Raw genomic sequence first — 26,532 nt, 5'->3', positions numbered from 1 at the left:
CAGCCCGGAGGGTGAGTGATTTGCAGGCCTTATCTAGTAAGCCTCCATTTACTATCTTTTACAAGGACATGGTTGTTCTTAGGGTTAAACCTTCTTTTTTGCCAAGAATTGTATCAGATTTTCATTTATCCCCTAAAAATTGTGCTTCCAACATTTTATCCACCTCCTCCTGATGCGGAAGAGGAAAGGCTACATAGGCTTCATTCCGGAAGGGCTCTGAGCTTTTATGTTTAATTCATGGTGAAAATACATCCGCATGGTCAGCTTTTCATAGGGTACACTGGACACACTAGAGAAAGCAGTTACAAAACAAGCATTGCCCAGATGGATAATACTTGCCGTTACGGAATGTTACAAATTGGCCGGGGGAAATCGTCCAGAAGGCCTGAGAGCTCATTCCACAAGGGGCATGGCGACATCTGGGGTACCTAATAAAGGACATTTGACAGCGACTTGGTCTACCATTCAAACGTTTACACAGTTTTGCTGTCTGGGTTCATCCTCTGGCCGGGAAGGAGGATTAGGGAAAGCAGTCCGACATTTAGTCCATGGCAAATCTTAAATCTGAAAATGCTACACTTTACGCTTTCAAAGTCTGGTACTGTCTGGGACTCACCGATGCTGGTGATTCTGCAAGAAGGCGTTAAAACAGAATTGGAGCTAACGTGCACTGCGCATGCTATACAGACGATGACGTCGATCCTGACATCGAGTCAACCGCATCAAGGCACAGCACCCTCTGCTGAAATTGTTTTTTCCAAAGCAGCTAAAGCTGGACGGGAAGATTTCTAAAGATGAGGAATACGTTGGAGGAACATCCAGTCGAAAAAACATTGCCAGGGGTAAGTAACTTGTTCTTCTTTGCACTTTGTAGTTGATTGGAATTAAATGTTGCATTATTATATAACATGTCTTCTCTAGATCAGGCAGTAATAATATTGGAGCGCCTTCCTGTTCCTATGACAAACATTTACTTGTACTATTGATTAACAATATCCATGGATCTGTAAAGGGCAGTATCCTCTGAGTCAATTGTTTACTATTTCTTTTAAGCCGTTCTACTCCATATATTTTGTATGTTCTTGAGCATTTGGCTCTTTGTAGGTAGTACACGTGGCAGGTATGCCTATTTGTAGAGCTGGTTGCTATCAACCTGCTTCAAGTGCCCAGTCAGAGACAGTTAATTCTCAGTTGTTATTTCAGCGAGTCAGTTAGCCAGCCAGAATGAACATACACTAAATGCTTTAAATAAGTTGATTGTACGCTCTGCTAATTTTGCCAGAAAGGTGTTCACTGACTTTTGTTTTTGCAGAATAATGAATGTGAAGCAATCCTTGCCATGGACCTTGAAAGCTTATTCTGTAGCGTGGATCCCATATCTGAAAATCCACTAAAGTTAAAAAGTGTGTTTTTGGGACAGTGAGGATAGTCTGTCCCCCTGATCTAAGTGCTCATCCATGATCATACTGAGTGGTGTTCTCTTAGGTCCTTGGGGCATTTATTAACCAGGCAAATTGTGTTTTCAAGTTCCTATATCAGATGTTATTTGGTCAGGCACATATAGCAAAATCTATCGAATCAAGGTCGATCTGGATCTGGGATACACACCTCAGAGAATGATTGTATTAGACGCAGTCGTTACCAAGGGACTAATGTTGGTCATGTAAAGCTGCAAGGGCCACAAACCTGCATATGTTTTGGGAATGTAGTAAAGTTGGGGATTATTGGGTTGATGTTATTAATAGAATGGAGATAGTGACAAATTGTAATATTCCTAGGTCATTATGTTGGGTCAATTGTCAATAATTCCAAATGTGCGTTATGAGATAACATACTTTTTGTATAGAGCTTTGATAATGTTCAAGAAAATTATCTCAAAATGGAAGAGTTCTGATAAGTGCAAGGAAGGCGTTATCAAAGTAAGACCGACACAAGTGATCACAGTTCAAGGGTGTTTATTGAACTCTTACCTATCTAACCCTAAATCTATGATGGGAGCATGCTACGACCATCAAATAATATTAATACAGGCTATGTGGTGTCTAGTCAAATTAAAAGGGCCTATACTATAAAAAAAAAAAACTACTGCCAATCCTTACCACTATGCCACAAAATAGTGTGGGATGATGGTTGCAAAAAGAAAGAAGTGTTCACAAAATCAGTCAGGATGTTAATGCCTGGGCCTCCCGTCCCCACGTTTTTCGCACGGGATAAGGCGGGTCACTTGAGCACAACACACTCCTGAGCTTCTCCGGCACAAGTTCACAGTTCATTTCACAGTCTCTATAGTGCAAATTCTCTTGCCATAACAGACCTGATGGTCCATAAAAAATAAAGAAAAGTTCTTGTCTCAATCTCTACGTTGGGTGGGTTACAATCCTTATTTGACCGTTAGCCTCCCACAGTCGGGTTCAGACCATCTACAATTTGTAAGCATCCCTCAGGCGGGTTCACATTTGCCACAACAATCTTCTCGGGTGGTGTTCACCCTGGAGCCCCCTCTTCTGGCCTCAGACCCTTTCTTTATAATTAGTCCCCCTATTCGGGGCTCAGACCAACATCTCTACAGTTAGTCCTCCTCAGCCGGGCTCAGACCAACTTCACTTTACAGACAATCGAAGACTTTCGAGTGTGCACAGCATTCAACGCAACCCGCTGCAGGAGCACTTTGATTTTACAGTTCAACAATTCTCCCCCACTCAGAAGGGGGCACCAAACGGAGACCTTCGAGTGAGCACCAACACAGCGCCGGACTACTCTATCTGGTACCTATTTCAGTTTCACAAAAAAGTCATTTGTAATCAAGTTCTTTTTTCTTCATACAATGTTGCTGCTTGCAACCTTGAGTACAACACAGTACGGTCTGCTATCAGTTTCTCTAACTCACCAGCTGTGCAGAACTCATTGGCGTTTCGTTTGCTGTTGGAGTCAAGGACGTTACCACGCTTCTCCCCGCCCTGGCCCTCAGTGTGGGGGGGCCCGGTGTACCGTTGACCCACGCTACACCATTTGTCAGCTGCAATTCCCGGTCGTATGTTTCTTTTCCTTGAGGCTTCTTGAAAGTCACGGTTCTGGTTTGAGGAGAGCAAGGGTAATTCCCTCCTTGTCGTCCTCTCAGATCTCACCGCCTTTCTCCTCGGCTTAAACTGCCATCTCAAAATAGCTGCTTCCTCGTGCATTTGTCCTTGCTCAGAGTATGCTTTAGTGCTCCGCCTTTTATCCATGTGGAGAAGTGTGATGGAAGTCAGGTATGTGTAATTATCAGTAATTGCCTGACTCTGTCTTACCCTTGTGTTGGGACATGTCAGGTATACGGCTCTGGTGTAAGTCTGTTGTTGCCCATGAGAAAGTGTTTGTGGGGGAGAGGGCTGAGTTTCCAGGTATCCTACAGGTGTTATAAGGAAGGGAATACTGCGTCTCGCCCTTCGGTGTCCCACTTCCATTCCCTGAAGACCCCACATCCAGGTGATTGCCCCCACTGGTCCATCCCCAGGAACTGGATCCAATAGCGATGGCTGTGTCCTGGCCACCTGGATGACAGATCCCTGGGGACTAGCCGGTGAGACACCTTCAGGTTTCTCACATAAGCCATGGTACGAAGAATGTGCGCATGGTATGGTATGGTATGGTATGGTGTTATTGTCAGCAAAGGAAAATGTATCTTTCACACAGAAAAAGTCTCTGTATGATTATAATGCAATATGGGGCCCATTTAATGATTTTTAAGTGTGAACATTTTTACATCATTATGTGTACTTCTTGTTCAAGTTTGGCTCACTGTTTACCTTCGCGCCGCCTTTTCCTCCCCTTCTTTGCTTGATCCCTCTTCTAATTGTTTATAACTCCTGTTTTAGCTTTAGATGTCCTGTATTTAATTCATGTTTTATCTTCATAGTTTTACGTACTGCATGTCTAGTCCTTTGTCTTATACAAGACTTTGTAATTGAAAATCTTATAAATAAATTAAAAATATTAAAGTGAAGGGAAGCGAGTGATTACAAATTCGGGTGTGTCCAATGCACTCTTTCATAGCACATACATTTTATGAATCCATTGTATACTCTGGGTACCTTTTTATCAGCCATCAGCCCAATCCCCTGCATAAAGATTTGCCTTAGTCCAAGTAGATGACTGCCAAAGGCTTGAGAGAATATAAAATCAAACTCCCTTATAAAGAAAAATCTGTAGTTGTGAAAGCATGCACAAACTCTAAAGTATTTGACAGTTTTCACAATTATTTTAATTATTTTTCTTAGGTCCAGTCCCAGCTATTAATGGAGCCTTAAGGAAGGCAGGGCTTTCTCTGAAAGACATGGATTTGATAGAGGTAAGAAAAGGCACATGAGTGCAGTATTGATTTTGTAATGGTGCGAATTGATTTGATACCTGGAACATTAGTTGCCTCAAAGTTGTCATGCAAATGTATTCTTGGGTAAACCTATGGTGAATAAAGCAGATTGCAGATAGTCTGTCCTAAACATTTGGAAAGTCTAAGAATGATTGTGAATAACCCCAGCTTATAAATTTGAATGGTAATTCTTCAGTGATGATGATTTATCTCTTTATTTTACACAAAAGGTAATTGCACTTGCATAGTTTCTCTTTGAGCCACTGAATTTCAAATTCTGCTTCTCCAAGTATTGTCCTTCAACAGTGGTGTCTGGTGAATTGTGGGGTAGGTTGGTCCTAAACGTGAGAACATCATAATGCTTAACAATATATGTCCGCTCTGCCATCCCTTCGTGCTAGTTTTGCCCAAAGAATATCATGAGGACTATCTCGACCAGAATTGTCTCTAAAACAAATTTTCATGCGGCTTGTGTCTAAAGGAAATTGTAAGACCCATCTCAAAAGTGTATTCCAGTATTTCCACTGTGAGCACCATATGCTGTATGATACGATACTACTCTACCTTTCCTAGCTCGGACCTGTTTGGTTCTCACAGGGTTCAAAGGCAATAAAAGCAGTACCTGGGTAGAGGGCATCATACAGCAGGCAGGAGCTATATCTGGGGAAAAAGGAGCTATTATATAACGTTGAGAAAAACAATAGTGGACCCATAGGATAGGGAATGGCACATCTTACACATTTATCTTTTTAGATATATCAATAAATGTCCCACTTTCAATTCAAATTAATTTTGTCATGCACAAATATATAGTATAAATTCATAAAACCAATATCAAAACAATTTGTTCAAAATTCAACTCGCATACATTCAATCCTACAATTCGTTCAATATCACTCTCTTTAAAAAGGTACATATCACACCTATATCTCTGATCACTTGGTCAACCATATATATTTTTTTCACTGTGAAATGCCCTACATCTGACTCTCGGATGATCCTATCTGTATGTAATCAATTGTACAGATATAGTTGTCTACACGTGTTTCGTTTTTTTCTGATTGGACTTCAACACATTCGTCCACTTGGTAAAGCAACCTTCATCAGGACCACAAAGGGGAATTCAGTCATTCCCATTAAACAGAGTAGGATGAGTTCACCACCTAAAAAACACAATAAAACCCATTAACAATCTAAAATCAAGCCATTCCCTCACATTTATCTATTACTTTTAATGTAAATGCATGATTCTAAAAAGTAATCATTAGATCACCATTTTCGAATGTATCCTTACATTACAAAAATGCTGATACATCGGATGAATCCTATTCACACCTCTGTGTAGAAGTCGGAGCATCTAACCCTACCCCAAGGATGCAGAAATGGCCCACCTCTTCAATTCAGGTCGTAATTTAAGCTTTAAATTAGTAACATACTTACTCAAAAACATATACCACAGCGTTTTTGTCACCGTCAGATAATTTGGACGTATCCTTTGTCGAAAAGGATTCTTCGTTCCCCAATTAATTTTCTGCACGGTTTCCATCAATGGTATAGTACATCATTTGTTCATGTACTAGTTAACATCCTATAATAAAGAGAATATATGTTTTAATGTTTGCTCTGGTGTACCCGGGTGATTACCATTAACCTCTGTGCATCCAGATACTTACATCCATGCTCTAATCCTTTTAGGTACGTATTCTTGATCTTATTATAGTCAGGCTCCAAAAATGTGTATTATTTTCCAAAGCTTGTCTTCGGTGTAGCTATTCCACCACGATCTCCCTGTAGCAACATAATGTAGAGTATCGTCAATGTGGAAGAATTGTCAACGTGGAAGAATTGGAGGAGAGGATTCCCTCAGCCACTTCCAGATGACCGCTGATGCCTTCTGAGTAATCAGTGCTGTCCGATCCCTTCCTCCAAGCGTCGGGAGAGCCCCGAAAAGGGCGACTGTATCCCTTAAACTGGTAGGTCCAGTCAGTCTGAAGGCGACATGCATTTTGAGCCTTCCATAGCGTGCTGTGACCTTCACTGGCTCTGCAAACCGCCAATACACTGGGACCTGTGGCCACTGTGCAGTGCATCGACCTTCCGAAGATCGAAGCCTCCCGAAATTTGGTGGACTCCTTCAGACCTCCAGATGCAAGATTCCACTCCTTGAAGTCCCCTCACCAGAGTGTTAGAACAAGAAAGCGAGACCTGGGGTAATCGTTCTTACTGGTGCTTTGAAAAAGGTGCCAAAATCACAAACATGAAGAATCCTTTGCCTGGAGCCTCTGCCCTCGATTGCTGCTGCGAGATCCATTCGAGTGTCCCTTCTTTCGTCTGCCTGACCAAGAATCTGGTGACTGGGTCTGCTGCTGCATCGTGTGGGCATTGTGATGCATCCTCTTCTTCACTTGTAAGGTACTGTGCGACTCTTGGTAGAACTTACCTAGAGTTGCTTTGCTGCTCCTGTGTTGCTGGAGTGCGGATTCGTGTGTTTGGGAGTTTGCCTATCCACGTTCGCCCGGGGAACCTTTTCCGAGGTCCCCGCACCTTTAGCAATAATTGTTCTAAGTTACTTATTGTGTGTTATAGTACTTACCCTTCTGAAGAATCACCTTTACCTTAGTGTATATATACAATAAACCATTATGTTTATATAACTGTTAGTATGCTAGTGTTTCTTTGGCCTATGTATATACTCTTAAGTTCTTTGTTGTACCTCCTTAGAGCCCTTCCTCCCTCTGAAGATAAGCCTGGCTGCTCTGCCATTGCTGCCAACAAAATGTGTGTGGTTCAGGCCTATACAAAGTGTTGGAGCCCTGTATCCCAAGCATGAGTCTTCTAAAGTCCTACCTGAGATGGACTTTTGTAAAACCCGCTAACAGAGGGAGACAGAGAAAATGACAGAGAAACAGTGGCAATATGGGGAAGTGAAAAGGGACCGCTCTAGAAAAGGATGGTGGTAGGAGCACGGAAAGGATGCCAATTTGTGGGCCTATTCCATGTGTTTCTAGGACTTCTTCATGATGACTATCATGCCTTTTTATGATGTATATGTGGTTTCAGGTTTGTCTGTCCATTGTGTTCTCCAACTGTTCCCCACACTAACATACACACATTCTACATACCAACACACAGTATGCAGCCCAACTAAGCCACCCGCAAGTGGCAATTGAGCACCCCTCACAACAGAAATAAAACATCAGAAAACTACACAAAATGTCTCGTCTGTCTAACCTCCGTCATGGACTTCCCTGACTGGCCCTACACTATTCAATGATTCTTTGACTAAAAGGGATATAATGTTTTGTGCCTTTCAGACTCTCTGCTCAATTAGGTCCCCTTCCTATCACGCCAACATACTTTTCTCACTCTGATGTTTCCCTCTTACTACTCTCCTCCTTCCAACTCCACCCACCTCCACTCATTCTACTACCTGCACCTTACTCCTCTGTTCCTCCGAAAGGTCTCTCACTCCTACTAAGCATCGGCTCTACCCTTTGATGTTATTACCCCAATCCACCACACTGCTGCGCCCTCCTTCACCCTCAAGCTAGTACTCCACTCCACTTTATACTTGGTTGCCCTCCTTAAACTCACACAAGCACTTCACGTTCACTCCTTACACTTCCTCTATTAATCAGACTCACCAGTCTTTCACACACATTAACCACACAGTACCAGACACGCTCACGAACCAATGCATCACCTGCTCCAAAAATCGCCTCCACACTCCACCCCACTGTTCTTCCTCCTGCTTGTCTCTTGGCCTGCACCTCTTCCCCCTGTGACCTCACCCAAACAACCCACAACTCGCTGCTTCTTGGGGTCGCTTTTAGCCCCCTCCCTATCCTTTGATTGGTCCGCTGCCCTAGGCCAATGTGGCCCTGTCTTTCCTCCCGTGGAGCCCTTGCATACCATAAAGCTTTTATAGCGCTTTATGCCCTGCCCTCCCACATTTGGACGCCGCAGAACAATGGTGGGTCATTTTGTGCAGTGTTGAAGATTGTTATATGGGGGTCTGGCCTGGCCGCCCCTAAGGTAAATCCAGTCCCTGTTTGGTGGGTTTTGCTTTGTCCCTAGGTTGTCCGCACTAGTCTCATTGCTGTGTGTCCTATGGCTGGTGTGCGTTGTACGGTGCCAGCAACAGCTGCATAAGAGTTCGGGCTACTCATTCTGATGGTTCCCTTCACCCAGCATGGCCTACATGCCACAGGGGAGCAGAGGCTCCAGCTCTCTTCCTGCTGGCTCTCTCTCCCTGGCACGGTTTTGATATGGGCTTACGTAAGGTGTTGATGGGTTTCTGTCTTGCGGGTGTTCTCCAGTGTCTGCGGTTTCTCTGTAAATTAAGGAGAACTTGGCAAACTTTTGAAGTTCAGAGGAAAGAGGTGATGCAAATTGTTACTTCACATACATAGACTCGCACTTTGGGAAGGGTCAGGAAATGGGGATATCCCAACTGTTACCTCCCCCTTCTGGGTTAGAACTAGCTCTGGATTCCTCCCATGTAGGCCTACCACCTCTGGCTTAGAGGGGTTCCCATACCCCCTTGAATGTCAGAGTATTGACCTTGTCACAAAAATGATTTATTTCATAAAACAACTATTCTGCTTCATATTCTGCTTTGTCTGAATACCTGATTAACTATTTTGCATATGTTGAATATGCGATTTGGTACACCCCTAATTGTTACCTAACCGTATTGTGTGATAAACCAAGAGCTCCTGACGATGTGTGGCCACATATGAGTGCATGGTCTGAAGTCTGAGTCTCAGTCGTGGTATGCCTTTCAGAGAGAACTTAAAATCATTGGCTCGGTATAGAGTTATTAATGGAAATTGGGTAGAGCACTAGAATATACAGATCATGATGGTTGGGAGTGGGTCCTGCTGCCAATGAGAGGTTCTTGGGAGACTATGCTCTTCCGTCCCAGTGAGTTATAAGTGGGAATTTTGTAAGAACCCCATTCACCCGGGCGCTGCAATACTGGTAATATTGGTTGTGACTTCACTTAAATTGTCAATCAATAAATGAGGCGTCTTGCCACTTGTTGCTAGGGTATACAGTGATTTTTTAACACACTTAAAGCCGACACGTGTGTTGACCTGGCATGGGTCTTTTTCAAGACTGTAGTGAGGTTACATAATGTGCACAAGGCATCATAATTGTTTGAACAATGGAGTGGTGAAAAACCACAGTGAATTGTCCCGTGTTGCACAGTGTTGCATTTAGTTGTGTCGTGACATATTGGTGCACAGATGAGATGTGGTGATAGTGACAAGAAACCGCATGACATGAGGAATGAACATATTGCATGAGTGTCATGATGATGGTTGTGAGTGAACAAGAAATTGAACAATGCATTATGAGTAAGGTAATATATATTTGAGAGTTTAAGTTACATTGCTGAAAACATGTAAAAGCCCATGTCAGTTTGATAGGCGGCACCAAGGAAGTAGAGGAGAAAAGAGGGAGATAGATTTCTTTGTTGCGGGTTTGGGCGCCGGGCCATGTGTGGCCTAGGAAAGAAGTTAACTGATTAATATGGTTCTTTAGCGTGTGTGTTGTACGTGATATTGTCTTGTGTAAGGGTTCTTGTTGAGTAACCTGCAGGGTAAACAAAAGTGTTATGCGGTTAGTTACCATTGTGGTCATAAGTGGAGTAGGTGGTCTCTGATAAGTGCTGCATGGATTGTTGCCTGTGGTTTGGTGGGCTTTGCCAGGTGCCATCATGGGTAGAGGCTGGGTGCCCGGGTTGAGCACTCAGTGCTTGACAATTTAAGTCAAGTCTCAACCAATATTACTAGTATCCCAGTGCCCGCGTGAACAGGGTTCTTACCAAAAACCCACGTATAGAGTTATTAACACCCATCCTAAAGCCAATCGAGAATATTTGAGCAGAAGAAATTGTTTTTTTTTTTGTGGTTTTTTTTGTCCTATTCTTCATCATAACCAGAAGACAAACTACTGCACTGAAGGCTTAGTGGCGGCACCTGTGCAACTGTCAATTAACGACTGGGTCATTAATGGAGACTGTTTGTTTGTTTATTTATTTGTATGGCGCACCTTATCCAGGGGCAACAGGGCGCAGGCAAAAGATAATTCGAAGCTTACAATGTTGCACAAATATACACTTTGAAGTAGTAATAAAAATAATCAGAATTACAGGAATAAGAAATATACAAATCTTCATGCATACAAAGTCAATATCTATGCAGGGGTAAATATACAGATATGTACAGGGCTGTTAGAGGCGGGTAATCCTGAAAAAATATTCAGGATTACAGGAATAAGAGGTATACAAATCTTCAAACATAAAAAGTCAATATCTATACAGGAGGTAAGTGGAAAATAGAGCAGTGCATGAAGCATGAAGCTGATGGAAAAAGCCAACAAGGCAAGACTTTTACCTGAAGTAGAGCATGAACTTACTAGAGAGGTTACATAAAAGACTGCAGTGGCTCATGGTCTCCAGAAGAGCTCTTTCATATTGTGAATGATCAGGGGCTGTCCCTACTAATAACTCATTCTTTCCCACCCATCCAAGGATTTACAGCTTTAAGACAAGGAACTAATGTGCAAGCTGACCAAATTGTTCCTGTATGCGCTTTGTCTGGATTGTGTTAGGGGAGTTTTCCTAAAGTACTTCTGGCAGTAAGACTTCAGTAAGCTCTCCCAGTGGTCTCTGAACAGGCACAACAAAGAAGCACTTACACATATATTTACATAAACTTTAGATATGGGCCCAGTGTTTACCGTAAGTACGGTAGTAATACCTGAGCTCCACACAGCATGAAACTGTAAATAAAATGATGACGCAACAGAATGTTAAGGCTTGTTGGCGAAGCTGCGAATGCTGAGCTTCCAAGGGTTCTGATTCGTTTGGGGAGAGCTGTACTCCTAATGCGGAAAGAGAATTTCATTAGAGAAAAGGCTGTTTGAACGTGGCCCAGCGTGATGTATGACTGTGCCGACGACAAAAACACAAAATGGAGGAGGCACCCGGATAACCCGGGCGGTGTCCTCCTCCTCTCCTCCCCCCCTCCTCGGGGGAAAGGGGATGCGCCCGCAAGGAAGCGCGGTAAAAGCCCAGGAAAGCCTGCGAAGGGCAACAATAGAAAGGGGAGGGGCTACACCTTTATAACGGGCGGGCGTTTCACTTCAGGCAGCATCGAGCCTTGGCAGTGGGACACCCGCCCGCCATCCAGGAAGAGGAAGTTGTTTTGGCGTGAAGAGGACTTCGAGGAAGAGGACTTCAGTGGACTGCGTTGGAAGAGGACTTCGCTTCGTGGAGGACTTCACCGGCTTTTTGACTTCGCCTTGCATTCAGCGACGTGTCCAGTGTCCGCGCTTCTCATCAGCTGCCCGGCGCAGGAAGAGGAAGTCGGAGCGGGGAAGCGGCTTCGGTGGCTACGTTTGAAGAAGCAGGGGAAGAGTCGGATCGGGCGGAAGTCACAGCCCAGCAGTCCGCGAGCTCTCAGTGGCACTAGAGGTCTGGAGAGGCGGCGGGACGGAGGCGCAAGGAGGAGCAGGCTCCAAGCAGGAAGGTGAGCATTCGACGGCCAAGGGTTCCGCGGAGCAGGGAACGGAGCCTGGCCATCCGGGGGCAAGATCATCCGCACTGCAGGCCTTAAAGCACTAGGCCACCAGCCTAAACGGAGATAAGGAGTAGAGGGGCAGGCAGCTGACAGCCGCCCGCATAACGCACTCCTTCAAGGACGGCTGTTCGCCCCCATTACGCACTCCTGCAAAAGCAACGGAGCAGGACAAGGGAGCCCGCCTCTCACAGCAGACGGCATCGACGGGGTTCGCTGAGCGCGACCCGTATTTAAGGGCCGGAACCCGACAGCCAGGCACGAGCTGAAGAGGCAGTACTTGCAGCAGCCAGGGGCTGAAACCAAACAGGGAAGCGCCAATAATAAAACGTTGTGGGTGCAGAGCGCAAGGGGAACGGTGTGGCAGCAGAAGTGGCAGGTGCACAAGGAGGAGGAAGAAAACCACGTGAAGCGGCAGGTTCAAAAGTGGGTGGTTGGCAAGAATGGACTTGGAGGCATTTATGACCATGGCAAGCTGGCGGCAGCAAAACACGGCCCTAACTGGATGGAACCAATGATACCACAACCAGAATAAGAGGAGCAAGCAGGGCCAAGTCAAGGGCCTGTCTCCTCGCTTCTGTACCCAGATGACGAGGAACAGCAGGAGCAGGAAGAGGAAGAACGGTTGGAGGAAGAAGAGCCTGCGGGGAAAAGAAAGAGGACCATGACGCTAAAGGCCAATGCAAACAAAGAACAATCGGCGAATGGCAAGAAACCCAGGACTGCTGGGGCAAAGAACAAGGGAAGGGCACAGGAGGTTGTAGCCGTACCGGCACCTGTACCTGTGGAGCCACCAAGAAACCAGGGTCCATCCAGCACGCCTGCAACCAGACCGGTGGCTGCAAGGGGAAGACTGGCCAGCGTCCTTGGAGGCTGTAACAGGTATGCTAATGCAATGTATGCAAGCATGGTGAAACGGGGGTAAGGGGCAGGTACTGAGTGGGAATGTAAATGCCTTTTAATCACGTGGGGAACGGGGGAGCTGTAATTCAACAGACAGGGGTGGCACTGGGACCAGGGGGGCTGAGCTCGGGGATACCAGGCCGAGAACCCTAACAATGGAGTGCCAGTGGGAATAAGCCAGTGGTCGGGGGCATGGCTAAACTCGGCGTTTCCAGGAGGGGCGGTGCAACAGGCGCAGGGTCAAGTGACCAATACAATGGCCAATGTAAACTCCTTAGGCCAGAGCAGCCCAGCGCAGTTCGCACAGGGTCAACAGGCCACTGCTGGGATCATTACAAACCCCAAAGGCGGGCCCAGTCCAGCAGCTCAGGAGGGACTCGCAGGGGCCGTCCAAGCACCACCTTGGTGGGAGCAAGGGGTTGCCGGACCAGGTCTTCTCCCAGGTCCGATGGATGTGGGGACCCATGATGACTCGGTATGGGAGAACAATGCCAGGGTTTGGTCCAGTCAGGGTGGCAGTGAACTCCTTATCATGGCACATACCAGGGGCCATCAAGGAGAGGGTATGGAGGAAAGAATTTATTGAAATTTTGGATTTTGTGGGAATGGAACCTCTGGGTAATGGGTTAAAGGAGTTGTCTGAGAAAGAGAAGGAGAAGAGGGACAAGCAGCAACCCAAGACAGAGGCATCCATACATAACTGGCTAAAGGCATTCAATATATACACATCCATTATGATATAAAAATACCCACAAGATGCTTTGTCAATGCTTGCCTATGAACAGTACATCCATGACCTGTATCTGAAGCATGGGGGTGAAGGTTGGTTGCAATATGATCGGGTTTTTCGTTTTGAAATGCAAGTTTGGCCAGCTTTGTCGTGGGATGAAATGGATGAGGGGGGTTTTTAGATAAACTGATTCCAGCAGGAGACGGGGGAGATAAATCCCAGGGGAGAAGCCCCAAGTTTGGAGGGGCAGGAGAGGACACCAGGCGGGGGAGGTCGTCCTTTCGCGGGTTGTCCTCCTGGAACAACAGAGCCAGCTACCAGGGGGAGCAAGCAGACTGCTGGAGGGTCAATGCAGAGGGGGGTTGGCCCTTTGGCAAAACGTGCCGTTTCAAGCACCCCCAAGGGGGTAATGCCAGGGATCGCAACTCCTAAGCCAGTGAAGGGGAAACACAAAAGCAGCCCCAAAACAAAATCTAAGGAATGAGGTTAAGAGCAGTATGTTAAGGTCAAGTCAACACCAGATATGTAAGGCAAGGACTCTGTGGTTGAATATTTATCACAACTGTAAGCATGCTGGACTGTTGTGGGAGGGTTTCAGATGGGGGTTTAAAATCCCATGCGCAGAAGTAAGGAAAGGTACGGAGGCGGACAACCTGAGGTCGGCATTGGCAATGCCAGAGGTCAAGTTGGGCAGGGTGGCAGGCCCATTCAAAAACCCACCATTGTCCAATCTGGTAATATCCCCATTAGGGTTGGTCCCCAAGATGGAGGAAGGGCAGTATCGGCTGATTCACCACCTTTCCTTTCCGGAGGGGGAGTCAGTCAATGATGGGATTAGTGAGGAGTTATGCAGGGTACAGTACCCATCCTTTGAGGAGGCAGTGGAAGTGGTAAGGGCTGCTGGGAAGGGAGCCCTGATGGGGAAGGCAGACATTGAGTCTGCTTTCTGGTTGTTGCCCATTCACAGGGAAAGCCAACATTTATTTGGGTTCAAGATACAGGATTTGTATTACTTTGATAAATGTTTACCTATGGGGTGCGCCATCTCTTGTGCATATTTTGAGGCGTTTAGCACTTTTCTAGAGTTTGCGGTAAAACAGAGGGTCAGGAAGGGGCGGTGGTACATTACCTGGATGACTTTCTGTTTATCGGTAAGAAGGGGTCCAACTAGTGTGGGGCCCTCATGGAGACATTCCAGAGACTGATGAAGTTAATGGGGGTCCCACTAGCCGGGGAGAAAACAGTAAGACCAGTGACCTGCCTGACCTTCTTGGGGATTGAAATTGACACAGTGAAGGGAGAATGCAGGCTCCCCCAGGAGAAAGTAGGAAAGCTGAAAGAAACCATCAGAGGTTTAAGGGGTAAGAATAAGGCGACTTTGAGAGAACTCCAGGCACTTACAGGTAAGCTCATTTTCGCAGGGAGAGTCATCCCAGTGGGCAAAGTGTTCGCGAGGAGTGTTGAGCTGAAAACGGTGGGGTTGCAGCATGCAAACCAGCATGTGCGGTTGGGGACAGAAGTACGGGAGGATCTGGCCAAGTGGGACACATTCCTGGACAAGTTCAATGGGGTACTGATGTGGAGAGGTGATTGGAGCACCAGGCACAGGCCCAGGTTGTTCACAGATTCATCCGGGGCACTGAGGTTTGGGGCAATCTTGAACAACAAATGGTACGGCATGGCGTGGACGGAGGAGTGGCATCAGCAAGGGGTCACCAGGGATATCACGCTGTTGGAGCTCTTTCCTATTGTGGTGGCCTTTAAACTCCGGGGGGGGGGGCGGTCAGCTAAAGGACAGCAAAGTCATGCTTTGGTCAGACAACCTAGCGGTAGTCCAGATCATAAACCAAGGTTCTGCCAGCAACACAAGGGTGTTGCGGTTGTTAAGAGAGCTCAACAAATGCATGCTAGAACTCAACATTGAAGTACGTGCAAGACACATACCGGGGTGCAAAACACGGCAGCTGATGCTCTCTCTATTTGCAGTGGGAAAAATTCCAAGGGAGTTGTCTGGGAGCAGATAAGGTGATGGCCCCATTCGAAACACAGTGGTGGGACCTGATTGGGGCAATCTGAGTTCCTTGATTCAGACGGTGCTACCCCCGGGCATGGCAAGTAGATACAAGGCATGCTGGGAGCGGTACTTGGCTTTTAAACATATGGTATTAACGGAAAGTCATCAGGAGCAACCGGTGAGGGTTTTTGTGGGTTGGGGTTGGCATGAAGGAAAATCCAGGTCTTGGATGGCTTACCACTTGGCGGCTATCGCTCATTATTACAAGCTAGAAGGGAAGGGGGACCCTACTAAGGAGCACTACATTGTGATGGCCATGAAGGGTTGGGCCAAACAAGGTACACCTAAGAGGGACAAAAGAAGGCCCATAGACATAGTTAAACTTCAAAAGATAGTAGCGTGCAATGGGGGGTTTGAAGTAGCATTGTTTAAGGCAGCTTTTACCCTGGCATTTTTTGGTGCCCTCAGGGTGAGCGAATTGGTACCAGAAAACAAGGAGGCCAAGGGGAAGGGGTTTCTGCAGTTCCACGATGTGCATTGGACGGGTGAACAGCTGGTGGTATGGGTAAGGAGATCAAAAAATGACCAGGAAGGCAAAGCGTGCATGGTGTAACTCCAGCCCATCATGGACAGCGCAGTGTGCCCAGTCAAGGCGGTGGGAGGCTTCCTAAGGCTGAGACCCTCCTCGGGGGGAGGCTCCGCTGCTCATCCACCACGATGGGACAGCTCTAAGCCGCTTCCAGTTCAGAAGGGTTATGGAACTGGCTCTGGAGAGAATTGGGGAGACAAGGGGAGTGTTCGGGACACACTCATTCCGGATTGGGGCAGCCACATCAGCCGCAGCCATGGGCATGGGTGAAGGAACAATCAAGCAGATTGATAGATGGCGGTCTGGGTGTTTTAAGAGATATATCAGGCCGGAAAAAGTATAAAATTGACATGCCACCTTCTCTCACCGCCGCAGCAGCCCGGAGGAAAAGGAGATCGGTCTGGGTAGTAGGGCACTCATTTGTGTCAAGGGCAAGCTGGACGGCGGAACAAGAGGAATTGACAGACGGCAAATTTCGAATAGGATGGCACGGGGTGCCGGGGATGAAAGGGGCACAGCTGCAGGGGCAGGTGCGCAGATTGATAGTGAAACAGCAAAGACCGGACGTGCTGGTCATAAACTTGGGATTTAACGACCTGACAAGCCTGGGAAGGGTGGCTCTAATGCGGGCAATGATGGGCTCATTACAGGAGCTGGCAAGCCAATTGGGCGAAATGGAAATCATATGGTCAGAGATAATCCCAAGGCCAGAATGGAGGGGCGCGGATAACCACGTAGCCGCGGAGAGGTCCAGACGAAAGCTAAATGGGGCAATGGCAAAATTCTGCAGTGTCAGGGGCTTTGGTTAGATCAGGCACGGCCTGATTAATTTAAAATCACCAGATTATTTTCTCAAAGATGGGGTACATTTGTCTCCAAGGGGAATGGAGATATTTTACTGGAACCTCTGCACAAAAATCCTAGAAATGTAAGGAAGGAAGCAGGGGGGAGCCATGGTGGGCGGCAACCCACCGGTGGCGTGGCAGTGTTTGGGCAACCAAACACAAGAAACAGACTCCGGATGAGCCAGGAGAAAGCTGAAAGGGTCTTCGCTCTTCTCAGACCAGCGCCCCTTGGGAAGCCTAAACGGCTGGGGTGTCTGGGGGGGAACAACAAGGGCTCAGCTTCCCCCAAGGAAACGGCACTCTCCCCACCCAGGAACACCTGCAGGGGCAGGAGAGGCTCGGACGCAAAGGGTTGGGAGAGTTGGGCCTATGCTGGACTCTTTACGAAAGAAGGGGGAAGCAGGTTATTTGGACACGGAGCAGTCGCCGCATCTTATCTTCTGAGTTATTTCCACTAATGTGTGCAGTGTGGTTTTTATGATATTGTGGAATTCTACACATTTCGAGGGGGGGAGGAGAATGAGTTATTGCTATATGATGGGTCCAAAATGGACGGATGCACGGGTTATACGGAAGGAGGGACCGTCTTCCGTGTTATTGTTTTCATATGAGAGCGCAATGAGAAGCTCCTGTGTTGCGCATGCATGCAATCATTTCGTTAAAGCGGAAGCAGGAATATGGAACTTTCAACCGGCAGCGATGGATTGATGGAGCTTTCGAATAAAGCGTTCATGTAAAAAGGAAAACGTTGTTTTATTTGCCTGACGAAGGAACATAATGTTTACCATATTGTTTACTGTTTTCGTTCTTCGTCTGCTGGCGAGTGGGTGTTGGGGGTTGGTCCTAAACCCCCTTGCGATGCCCGTAAGCCCCCAACAAGCACAGACTCGCACGACACACGTCTGTACTGCTCGGGCTTCCCGGTCGCACTGCCGCGGCCGGGAACACCCCCTTTATTTATACTGCACGCGCATGCGTGTCCCTCAAAGGGGCAGCGCCACACTCCTCCTTTTTCGGGAGGACAACAAGAAATACTTTAATGCTACACACTGGAAGTCAAAACTATAACACAATACTTGAAAACAGTTTCCCCACACACCCCTTTATTAGCATCCACCCAGGTCCCCTTACTTAACAATCCCCGGACTCAGACTGATCAGATAAGTGTCCCAGCACATAGTCGCTGAGGTAAGCGGGTTTCCCTCGCCCAGCCCTTTTCCATCCAGTCATTCCCTGGCAGGGGACTCTGGTGTGCCTGAGTGGCCTCCTCCGTCGTCGGGCACCTCCGTTAAGTCCAGTTCCGGGGGAGGGTCAGTTCTCAGGTCTCCTAGCTTCTTGAAGAAGCTCACATTGCGGGTACGGCAGACCTTCCGTCCGAGGCGGTCAGCATGGACCCTTTCACTGCCACAAGGTCAAACGGCTCTGGCTCGTATGAAAGGGAGGGTTTTCTATGGGGGTGTCTGTTCCGGATGAGGACTTCGTCACCTGGCTCCAGCCGCTGCGGGCGGAGCCCCCTTCGGATGTTTTCCTGCTCAATCCTCAATCTCCGGTCCACCTCTACCTGTTGGTTATCAGTTACCCCCGGCTCCTTCTCCCCCACCTCGGGCAACAGCCCCCGAGGGCGACGCTTGAATAGAGCCTCGGCCGGGGCCACTCCCGTGGAAGCATGCAGGGTGGTGCGGTACACCCGCAGAAATTGATAGAGAGCTCTTTGGAGGGCGTGTCTCTGGCCTTGGGCGATTCTGAAGGTCTTGTTCAGGGTCCTCATTAGTCTTTCGGCTTCTCCATTTGCCCTTGGCCACAAGGGGGTGATCTTTCGGTGTTGTACCCTGCAGTTCTCCATCAGTTCCGAGAACCGTTCGCTCTGGAATAGCGCCCCATTGTCAGAGCACAGCGTGTGGGGGAACCCATGGGCCGCAAACACCTTCTCCACGGCCACCACCATATATTCGAAGGCCACCAACTCCACGAACTCCACCTCCGGGTACCTCGAGTATACATCAACGAGCACCAGGAAGTGGGTGAACATTGTTGTCGATCCAAAGTCCGCATGGACCACCTCCCAGGGTCGCGTCCCTCGAGGCATCACCTCTATGGCCGGTTCTCGCTGCAGAGGAGACGCCGCCTGACACCAGACGCAGGCCGCTACAAAGTCGTCCACCTTCTGCTCTAGCTCGGGGAACCAAACCTTCAGCCGAAGCCTGGCCTTGGTCTTTGCCGCGCCCTGGTTTCCCTGGTGGGCAAGGGCAATCACGTCCTTCACCTTGGACTGGGCAACAACTATCCAGTCCCCTCTGAGCAGCAGGCCGGATGCTGAGAATGATAGTTCCTCCCTGACCTTCCACAGCTGCTCGAGTCCCGTCTTGGCCTCCTGAGTACGCCCCGCCAGGGACTCCAGCACCGACTTCCAGGAGCCCTGCTGCAGGGAGTGTCTCAGGATTTGGCCGCCGCCTCCACCACCGTTCTGACATGATCATCGGCTTCTTCAGCACGCGTGTCATAGTCCACTCCCCCATGTGCACCCGAGTGTCGGGAGAGATAGTCTGCAGCGTTGTTCGCCCCCGGTCGATACACCTAGGTGACCCCGTACTCCAGGAGAGCGAGCATCCACCGCTCGATCCTCGCCGGTGGCTTAGATAATGACCCCGCCAGAATGGGAAGCAAAGGCTTATGGTCTGTCACGACCGTCATCGGGCATCCCTGGACATATAGCCTGAAGTGCCTGCAGCCCCAGAGTACTGCCAGCGCCTCACGCTCAATCTGCGAATACCTCTGCTCCGTTTCAGACAGCGCCTTGCTGGCGTAGGCCACCATGCAGACAACCCCGTCACGATCTATCTGAGTTAGCACGGCGCCCTGGCCAAATGGGCTGGCGTCCACGGCGATCTCTGATGGTAGAGCAGGGTCAAAGGACGCCATGGTGTCCTAAGCCGCCAGCACACCCTTGATGTCCTCAAACGCTGCATGCTCAAGTGGGCCCCAGTGCCAGGTGGATTCTTTTTTCGTCAGGGCCCTGAGGGGTTCAGATCTCGAGGCAAGATTTTGAATAAACAGTCCACAGTAAGTGACCATGCCGAGGAAGCTCCTCACATCGGACACCGACTCGGGTGGCTGTGCCTTCCTGATGTCCTGGACCTTCTTGGGATCCAGTGACACACCCCCCTCCTTGAAAACAAAACCGAAGAATTCGATGGACGGGCACAGGAACTCCCATTTTTCCCTGTGAAGGCTGAGGCCCAGCTACTGCAGTCTTTCGAGGGTCTTTGCCAGCCTCCGCAGGTGGTCCACCTCAGTCCTTGCAAACACCAAGATGATATCACTAATGTTTAAAACGCCCTCCAGGTCTGCAAGGACGCCCTGGATGATATTCTGAAAAACCTCCGCCACCGAGGACACGCCAAAGCTCAGTCTTTTATAGCGGTAGAGTCCCGGGTGGGTGGTGAACGTGGTGATGTACCTTGATTCAGGGTGTAGGACCACCTGGTGGTAGCCTGCCCGGAGGTCCAGCTTATAAAAGAAACGAGTACTCTGCAATTATGTCATCACTTGTTGGGCTAAGGTGTCTCTCCCTTTTGATTGCTTTGTTGGGCAGCCTAATGTCAACACAGATGCAGACAGATTCCGGTTGCTTGGGTTTCCTCACCACGACAATCGGGGGGACACAGGGGGTCGGACCCTCCACCTTCCCGATTATGTCGAGGTTAACAAGATTGTCCAGCTCCTTGTCCACCTGCTCACGAAGGTGAAAGGGTCCCCTGCGATGTTTTAGGGCAATGGGCTGCATTGACTCATCTATATGCAACCTCACTGGGTCACCGGCCATCTGTCCAATGCCATTGAAAAGGGGCGGCATACTTGTCAAGCAGGTCGTTAATGTCCTCCAGGTACACTGAGTACGCAAAGCTGACGCACAGCTCAACAGGGTGTTCGTGCTTACCGGCGTTACATATAATCGTGCAGTGATCTGCGAGCCATTATGCTCCACCTTCGCCACGAAGGCACCATCCAGTGGGATCGGTTCCAGCCCCCCGATGCGAGCTTTCGGTGTTACCAGCTTGGGGGGCGTGTACATGGCGTTGTAATGCCCACGGGCCATTACATTGACTGACGCTCCCGTAGCTACCAGGACCGGGCCTGGTAAATTGTTGACCTGCACCACACACCTCGTCTGTCTCCTGCTCTTCCCTTTCAGGACCCCACACTGGAGACGAAGAAAATGTTCTCGTCCTCCTCTTCGTCTGCCTCCTCCACCGGGGCATCCTCCTCGCTCTGGTCCACCTGGGCAACATTCGGCGGGCGATTCTGGCCTGGGAACCCGGACCGGGCCGGGCCTCTCGGCACCATCACGGGCAGGGCTGCCTTGCACACCTGAGAAAAAATGATCGGGCAGCCCACACCTACCACATGTCCTTCCAGCCGCTGGGCACTCAGTCGGGTGGGGAAGGTCATGCCCACACTTCTGGCAAGATTTGCCAGCTCTTCCAGCTCTGTCATGGGGTCCAGCACCAGGTCTTCTGATGCCTCTACCCCTGCGCCACATGGCACACACCTCCTCCGTCTTGACTGAGTGGGACCCAGCCTCCATCCTAGCTGCCCGAGCCTGACACCTCGTGGCACCGCCCCAGCTCGAGGATGCGGGGCAGTGTGGTGCCCGGCTCTCTTAGGACTTGTCTTCTGACCTTTCCCGATGAGCACGCCTGGATGAGCATAGTTCTTATCATGTCCTCTGCATCGCACCATGCACACGCCAGCGACAGGCGCCTTAGGCTTCCATAGAAGGTGTCCAAAGTCTCATCCTCCTTTTGCTTCGTAGATAGCATCACAAAGCGCTCATAGTCCGAGTTGGCAAGGGGCAGAAAATTAGCCTGGAGTGATGCCTTTGCCGCGGCATAGGACCCATCCGCTGGTGGAAGCGACTCAAATATCGCCTGGACCGAAGGTCCTGCCATGTACAACATGGTTGCCAGCATGCTGTCATCATCCGTCACCTGTGCGGCCCTAAAAAAATGTCGAGGCGGACCACCCACCTCTTCCATCTGGGCCCTAAGCTGGATGGCGGGCACGTTACGTCAAATTCTGGGATGGGCTGCAGGGCCGCATGGGCTTGTGCCTGGGCCATGACAGGATGTCCTGGCTGAGCAGTCGGTAGCACCACTGGCGGCGCCCGGGGTATCGGAGCCTGACCACCTGCTTGCACCTGAGGAGGCTGTTGTATAGCTGCTGGTTGTCCGCTGTCCTGAGGTGGCTGCTGTGGAGCTTGTGGTTGTCTGCCTTCCTGGAGAGGTTGCTGTTGGGCAGCTGCTAGCACACTGTCCTGAGGTGGGTGCTGTTGCACTGCTGGCAGGTCACCGTCTTCATCACTAGTCCCACTCATGGGCGTGAGCGCACTGGCACCCCCAGCGTGGAGTTTGGGGGCCACAACTCAACTCCCACTACCACAGCACAGTCCAGACGCACACACCCAGGCAACTGAAATGTCCAACCTGGGAGCGAAAGAGTCGATGGCAGAGAGTCCCCCTTCACAAACAGCCTCATGCACAGCCACAGCAGCTGGACGTGATGATCAACAGGTTGAGAAGAAAAGAGTATATACGGCTGCAGCAGCCCTTCCTGATGATGAAGAGGATGATGAAGAGGTCACCCCTCAGCTGCTGCAGCACCTTGCAGGGACAGGATTTCCAAAAATTGAGTCAAAAGAGAATCGGGCTATGCAGGCCCAACCAGTACACCCCTTCTGCTCGCTTGCACTCGACGTAGGAGGCCCAAAATGCAAGAAAAATTCAAAAATTGGGATAGGCATGCAAGTATAACTGCCTACTAGCAGTGTGTCCAAAAATTAGGCCTGGATGCCACTCACCGCTCAAACCGGAGCCCAGTGAAGTTTCACAGCCGAAAATTCAAAATGGCAGCCAGCCACGTGGTCAATGCACACACAGCCTATGGCGTGAAACTAAACGAAATCACAATTCCGCTTCAAGAAAAAATGGATCGTTCTATCACCGCCGGGCCCAGAATCATCCCACCTTCGTCCCCACTGTTGGGGGTTGTTCCTAAACCCCCTCGCGATGCCCGTAAACCCCCAGCGAGCACAGACTCACCGACACATGTCTGTACTGCTCAGGTTTCCCGGTCGCACTGCCGTGGCCGGGAACTCCCCCTTTATTTATACTTCACGCGGCGGCGTGCAACATCACGCCGCCGCATGCGCGTCCCTCAAAGGGGCAGCGCCACAGTGGGAAGGCAACGAGTAATTTATGGACAGTGACTATACAGTGGTGTGTACGTGATTATGTTGCCGCATTTGGTTTATGATGCGCTGTGTGTTCAGTGCCTGTTTTATTTAATTTGTAAAAGGTGAAGGTTATGATAAAAATGAAAGCAACACTGCAATCAAATTAATGTCAATTTGGAATTTATGACCGGAGCTGTAAGTGTATGGTGCCGGAGAAGTATTATCAAGTTTGGCTTGTCAACAAACTGATTCTGTGAATGTGTGTGCTGCAGTACAAGATAATTAAACATCATGAGTATACTATTACTGTTTAAGGTTTATGCAGTGCAGGCGGAAGCTGCGGTACTACCATGAGGAAGATGTTAAAAGTGCTGGTCATTTTATTGTGGACGTAACGTTGTGCATATGGTTGAGTTCTGCGCCTGGCTGGGAAGGTGCAGAGTGAATGGAGGAGAAGGAAGTTAGCGTGCACAATAGTTTTAGAAATTTATGATGTTGAAATGCACTATAAGTTTGGAAAAATACACAGAGAATTTCTTATCGATGTTTTGCTCTTTAATGTGGAATTTTGACAAAATGTGTGCAAGTTTTGGATAACATTTTTGAGGATTTGCAGGGTAAAGGAGCGCAGCACCCATGGACTCATAGGGAACTGTGAAAGATGAATTTATGAATTGAAATGTACTTTGATATGAAATAATATAGTATATAAATTATACTATGAAATGTGTTGAATGTATGATATTAAATGTATTCTATTTAAAAGGAGAAGTTTATTCAGTGTATTGGAGAATGACACTATGTTCATAAGGAAATGAAATAAGATGTGTCATGCAATGATATTGTGGAATGGGCACATTTTAGGAGTTATGAATTGGAAGCTCTATGAAATTGAAGATGTAATGAAAAGAATAGTCGATATGAAAGGTTATGGTGCAAAGGATGCATTTAGTATTGATGAATTGGAAGCCCGAGGAAATGAGAAGCCCCATGTTATGTGTCAAATAGTGCCGTGCATATAAATGTTTATCTGTGAAGCATGGATGTGAATGCATATGTAGTTGAACCGGTGAAGTGTTTCTATACCCTATGGAGGGATGTGTAGAAGGTTTGGCCTATGAATTGTGCGCATGTGTTTTATGGTGAATGCATTCAAGTTTTTGAGATCTTTCACTTGGACAGGTTGTCGAACTTCCTGTCGTGGTGTTTCTTCCACATGCTGTTCCTATTCAGCCACGTTTGTTTGCATGTGCTCTTTCTCTTGTTTGTATCTTTCATTTCTGTTCCAACTTTTATATGTCTCTTGCGGGTAGTGGAGTATGAGTGTGATGGTGCAAATGACAGGTTCTTTGTGTTGAGAATGAGTGGTTGTGTGTATGTGGACATATGTTTTGCTATGGTTACAGAATGTTAGTTGTGTTTCTTGAGTGGTTGTGATTGTGCTGCGGGCATGGCAGGCCCGACATCCTGAGTGGCAGACAGGGTGGAAGGTGAATAAGCTGAGTTGGTTGTTGAGTGTGGTACTGATGTGGTTTATGCTTGCAGGTGGCAGCTGTAAAACCTGGGAGTGGCAGTCCTGGGTAAGTGGTGGTTTAGTGGTTTTTGGTGTATGCAGAATGCTAGATACGCGAATGTGGAGTACGCCATGAGGGTTTCGAATGTGGTTAGTTTGTCTGGTTGTGTTATAGTGTATGCTAGATACGTTTGATGTGAGAGCCTGTTTGGTGAGTGTTCTTGTGTGTGTTCCGTTTTTAAGGAGAGTGGATGTGTAGTATGTGTCTTGCATTGAGTGCACCAATGCAAGCCTTGGACTGTAGCAGAGTAGCGTGGAACCGTGCAGTATACCAAGGTTCCATGAATGGCAGTTGGGGACACAGGATGGGAGATGTAACTGGAGAGGATGTGTATACCTTAGCTCCTGCCCCCTTTCATGACTAGCCCTGTAACGGAATAAAGGCAACTTCCTTTTATACTTACCTGCCTCCAGTGTGATCTCTGCTTACCTGTACCTGCTACCAGAACCCCAATACTACAACAAACAGCAAATAATGAAGAGTTCCTGCAGATTTCCTCCAGTATCTAAAGTTATTGAAGCAGCAAGTTAGCAACTAACAGAGGAGACCTAAAAACGCACTTGAGAAGGGGACATAAGCAGCAGCTTGGGTCAGAGGTAAGGGGGGTTGCCCTGGACACCCCTGTGTGCACTCCAACGCTCTGGAGCAACTTCTTGGAATCAGGTAAGCAATACCTTTTTCCCCACAGTACCTTTGCTTTGAAGAAAGTGTGTGTTGGCTCCTCTGTGAAGTGGCAGCTATGGATCCGACCTCTGGATTCCTTGGTCTGGTGACGAAAGACCGGACAATGGACATGGACGGTGTCGCTCAGCAGCAATCTCGAGGGAGGACCTGTAGCGCCACTTTCAGCATCTTCTTGATTCCCTTTGCGGTTTTGGCACCTTTTCAGCAGCACCAACAAAGGACACGGCTCGCCCGGTCAATCTTCTTTGCTTCCTGTAGTCCAACACTCTGGTGAGGGGGTCTGGGTGAGTTGGATCAGATCTCTGGAATGTCCTTACGAGCTCAGTAAAGAATTGGACTGATTCAGCCTTTCCACGATGATGCACTCCAAATAGGCAGCAGGTCTCATGGTATTGGTGCTCCGCAGCTCTGGAAGCTCCTAGGACCTCAGGAGGTGGCTCGTTTCAAATTTCGTCTTGGGACAGGTTGTTCCCACTAGCCAAAGGGAAGGAGGCGTCCTCTTCGGAGCTTTTCTGTCGCACAGAAAATGGTGTCAGGACAGCAGTGGTTGCTTCGGTCTTGCAAGGGGTCTGCAGGCATCTCTGGTCGTATTCTTCTTCGGTTACTTCTGTTTCTTGTGGTTGACTTCCTTTACACTCCAGAAGCCTCACCTTTTCATGCAGTTACAGCACAAACTCCTCTTCAATCTCTCTCAGTATTTTACAGAAAGGGGCATTTGACTGTCCAATCAGGACAGCCAGACCCTCTGTGGGAGCAGAACCTATTCAGGCACTCTAGCAGACAACGGACAGGGGGGTGGAGGACTCCTCCCCCACTACCAGCCTACTCTGGAGCCTATACATGGATAACTACTGGTTCACACCCAAAGCAAAACAAACACACAGACCTCCCTCTCCAGAATGGTAGAGGAAGGGCTAACAAAGAACAACCATGCTAGTAATGGTGAAAAAGGAATGGAGGCCGCAAGTTGGCACTTGGGTGCCTCTATTGTGTACTACTGAGGCTACGGACAATGCCTGCGGTA

The 26,532-nt window shown here is 48.5% G+C and overlaps 1 protein-coding gene across 1 annotated transcript in view; it reads left to right on the top strand.

The window, feature by feature from the left end:
* Window positions 1–26,532, top strand: part of ACAA2 (acetyl-CoA acyltransferase 2) — a 417,950-nt gene that overhangs the window by 318,022 nt on the left and 73,396 nt on the right. The window contains exon 8 of the mRNA XM_069626958.1: window positions 4,257–4,327. Coding sequence (XP_069483059.1) covers window positions 4,257–4,327 — 71 coding nt within the window. The remainder of the gene's footprint in view (window positions 1–4,256; window positions 4,328–26,532) is intronic.

Source organism: Ambystoma mexicanum, chromosome 6p (genome assembly GCF_040938575.1).
Source record: "Ambystoma mexicanum isolate Mex_15411 chromosome 6p, UKY_AmexF1_1, whole genome shotgun sequence".
NCBI classification, from domain to species: Eukaryota; Metazoa; Chordata; class Amphibia; order Caudata; family Ambystomatidae; genus Ambystoma; species Ambystoma mexicanum.
This window is presented reverse-complemented; position numbering and strand designations above follow the sequence as displayed.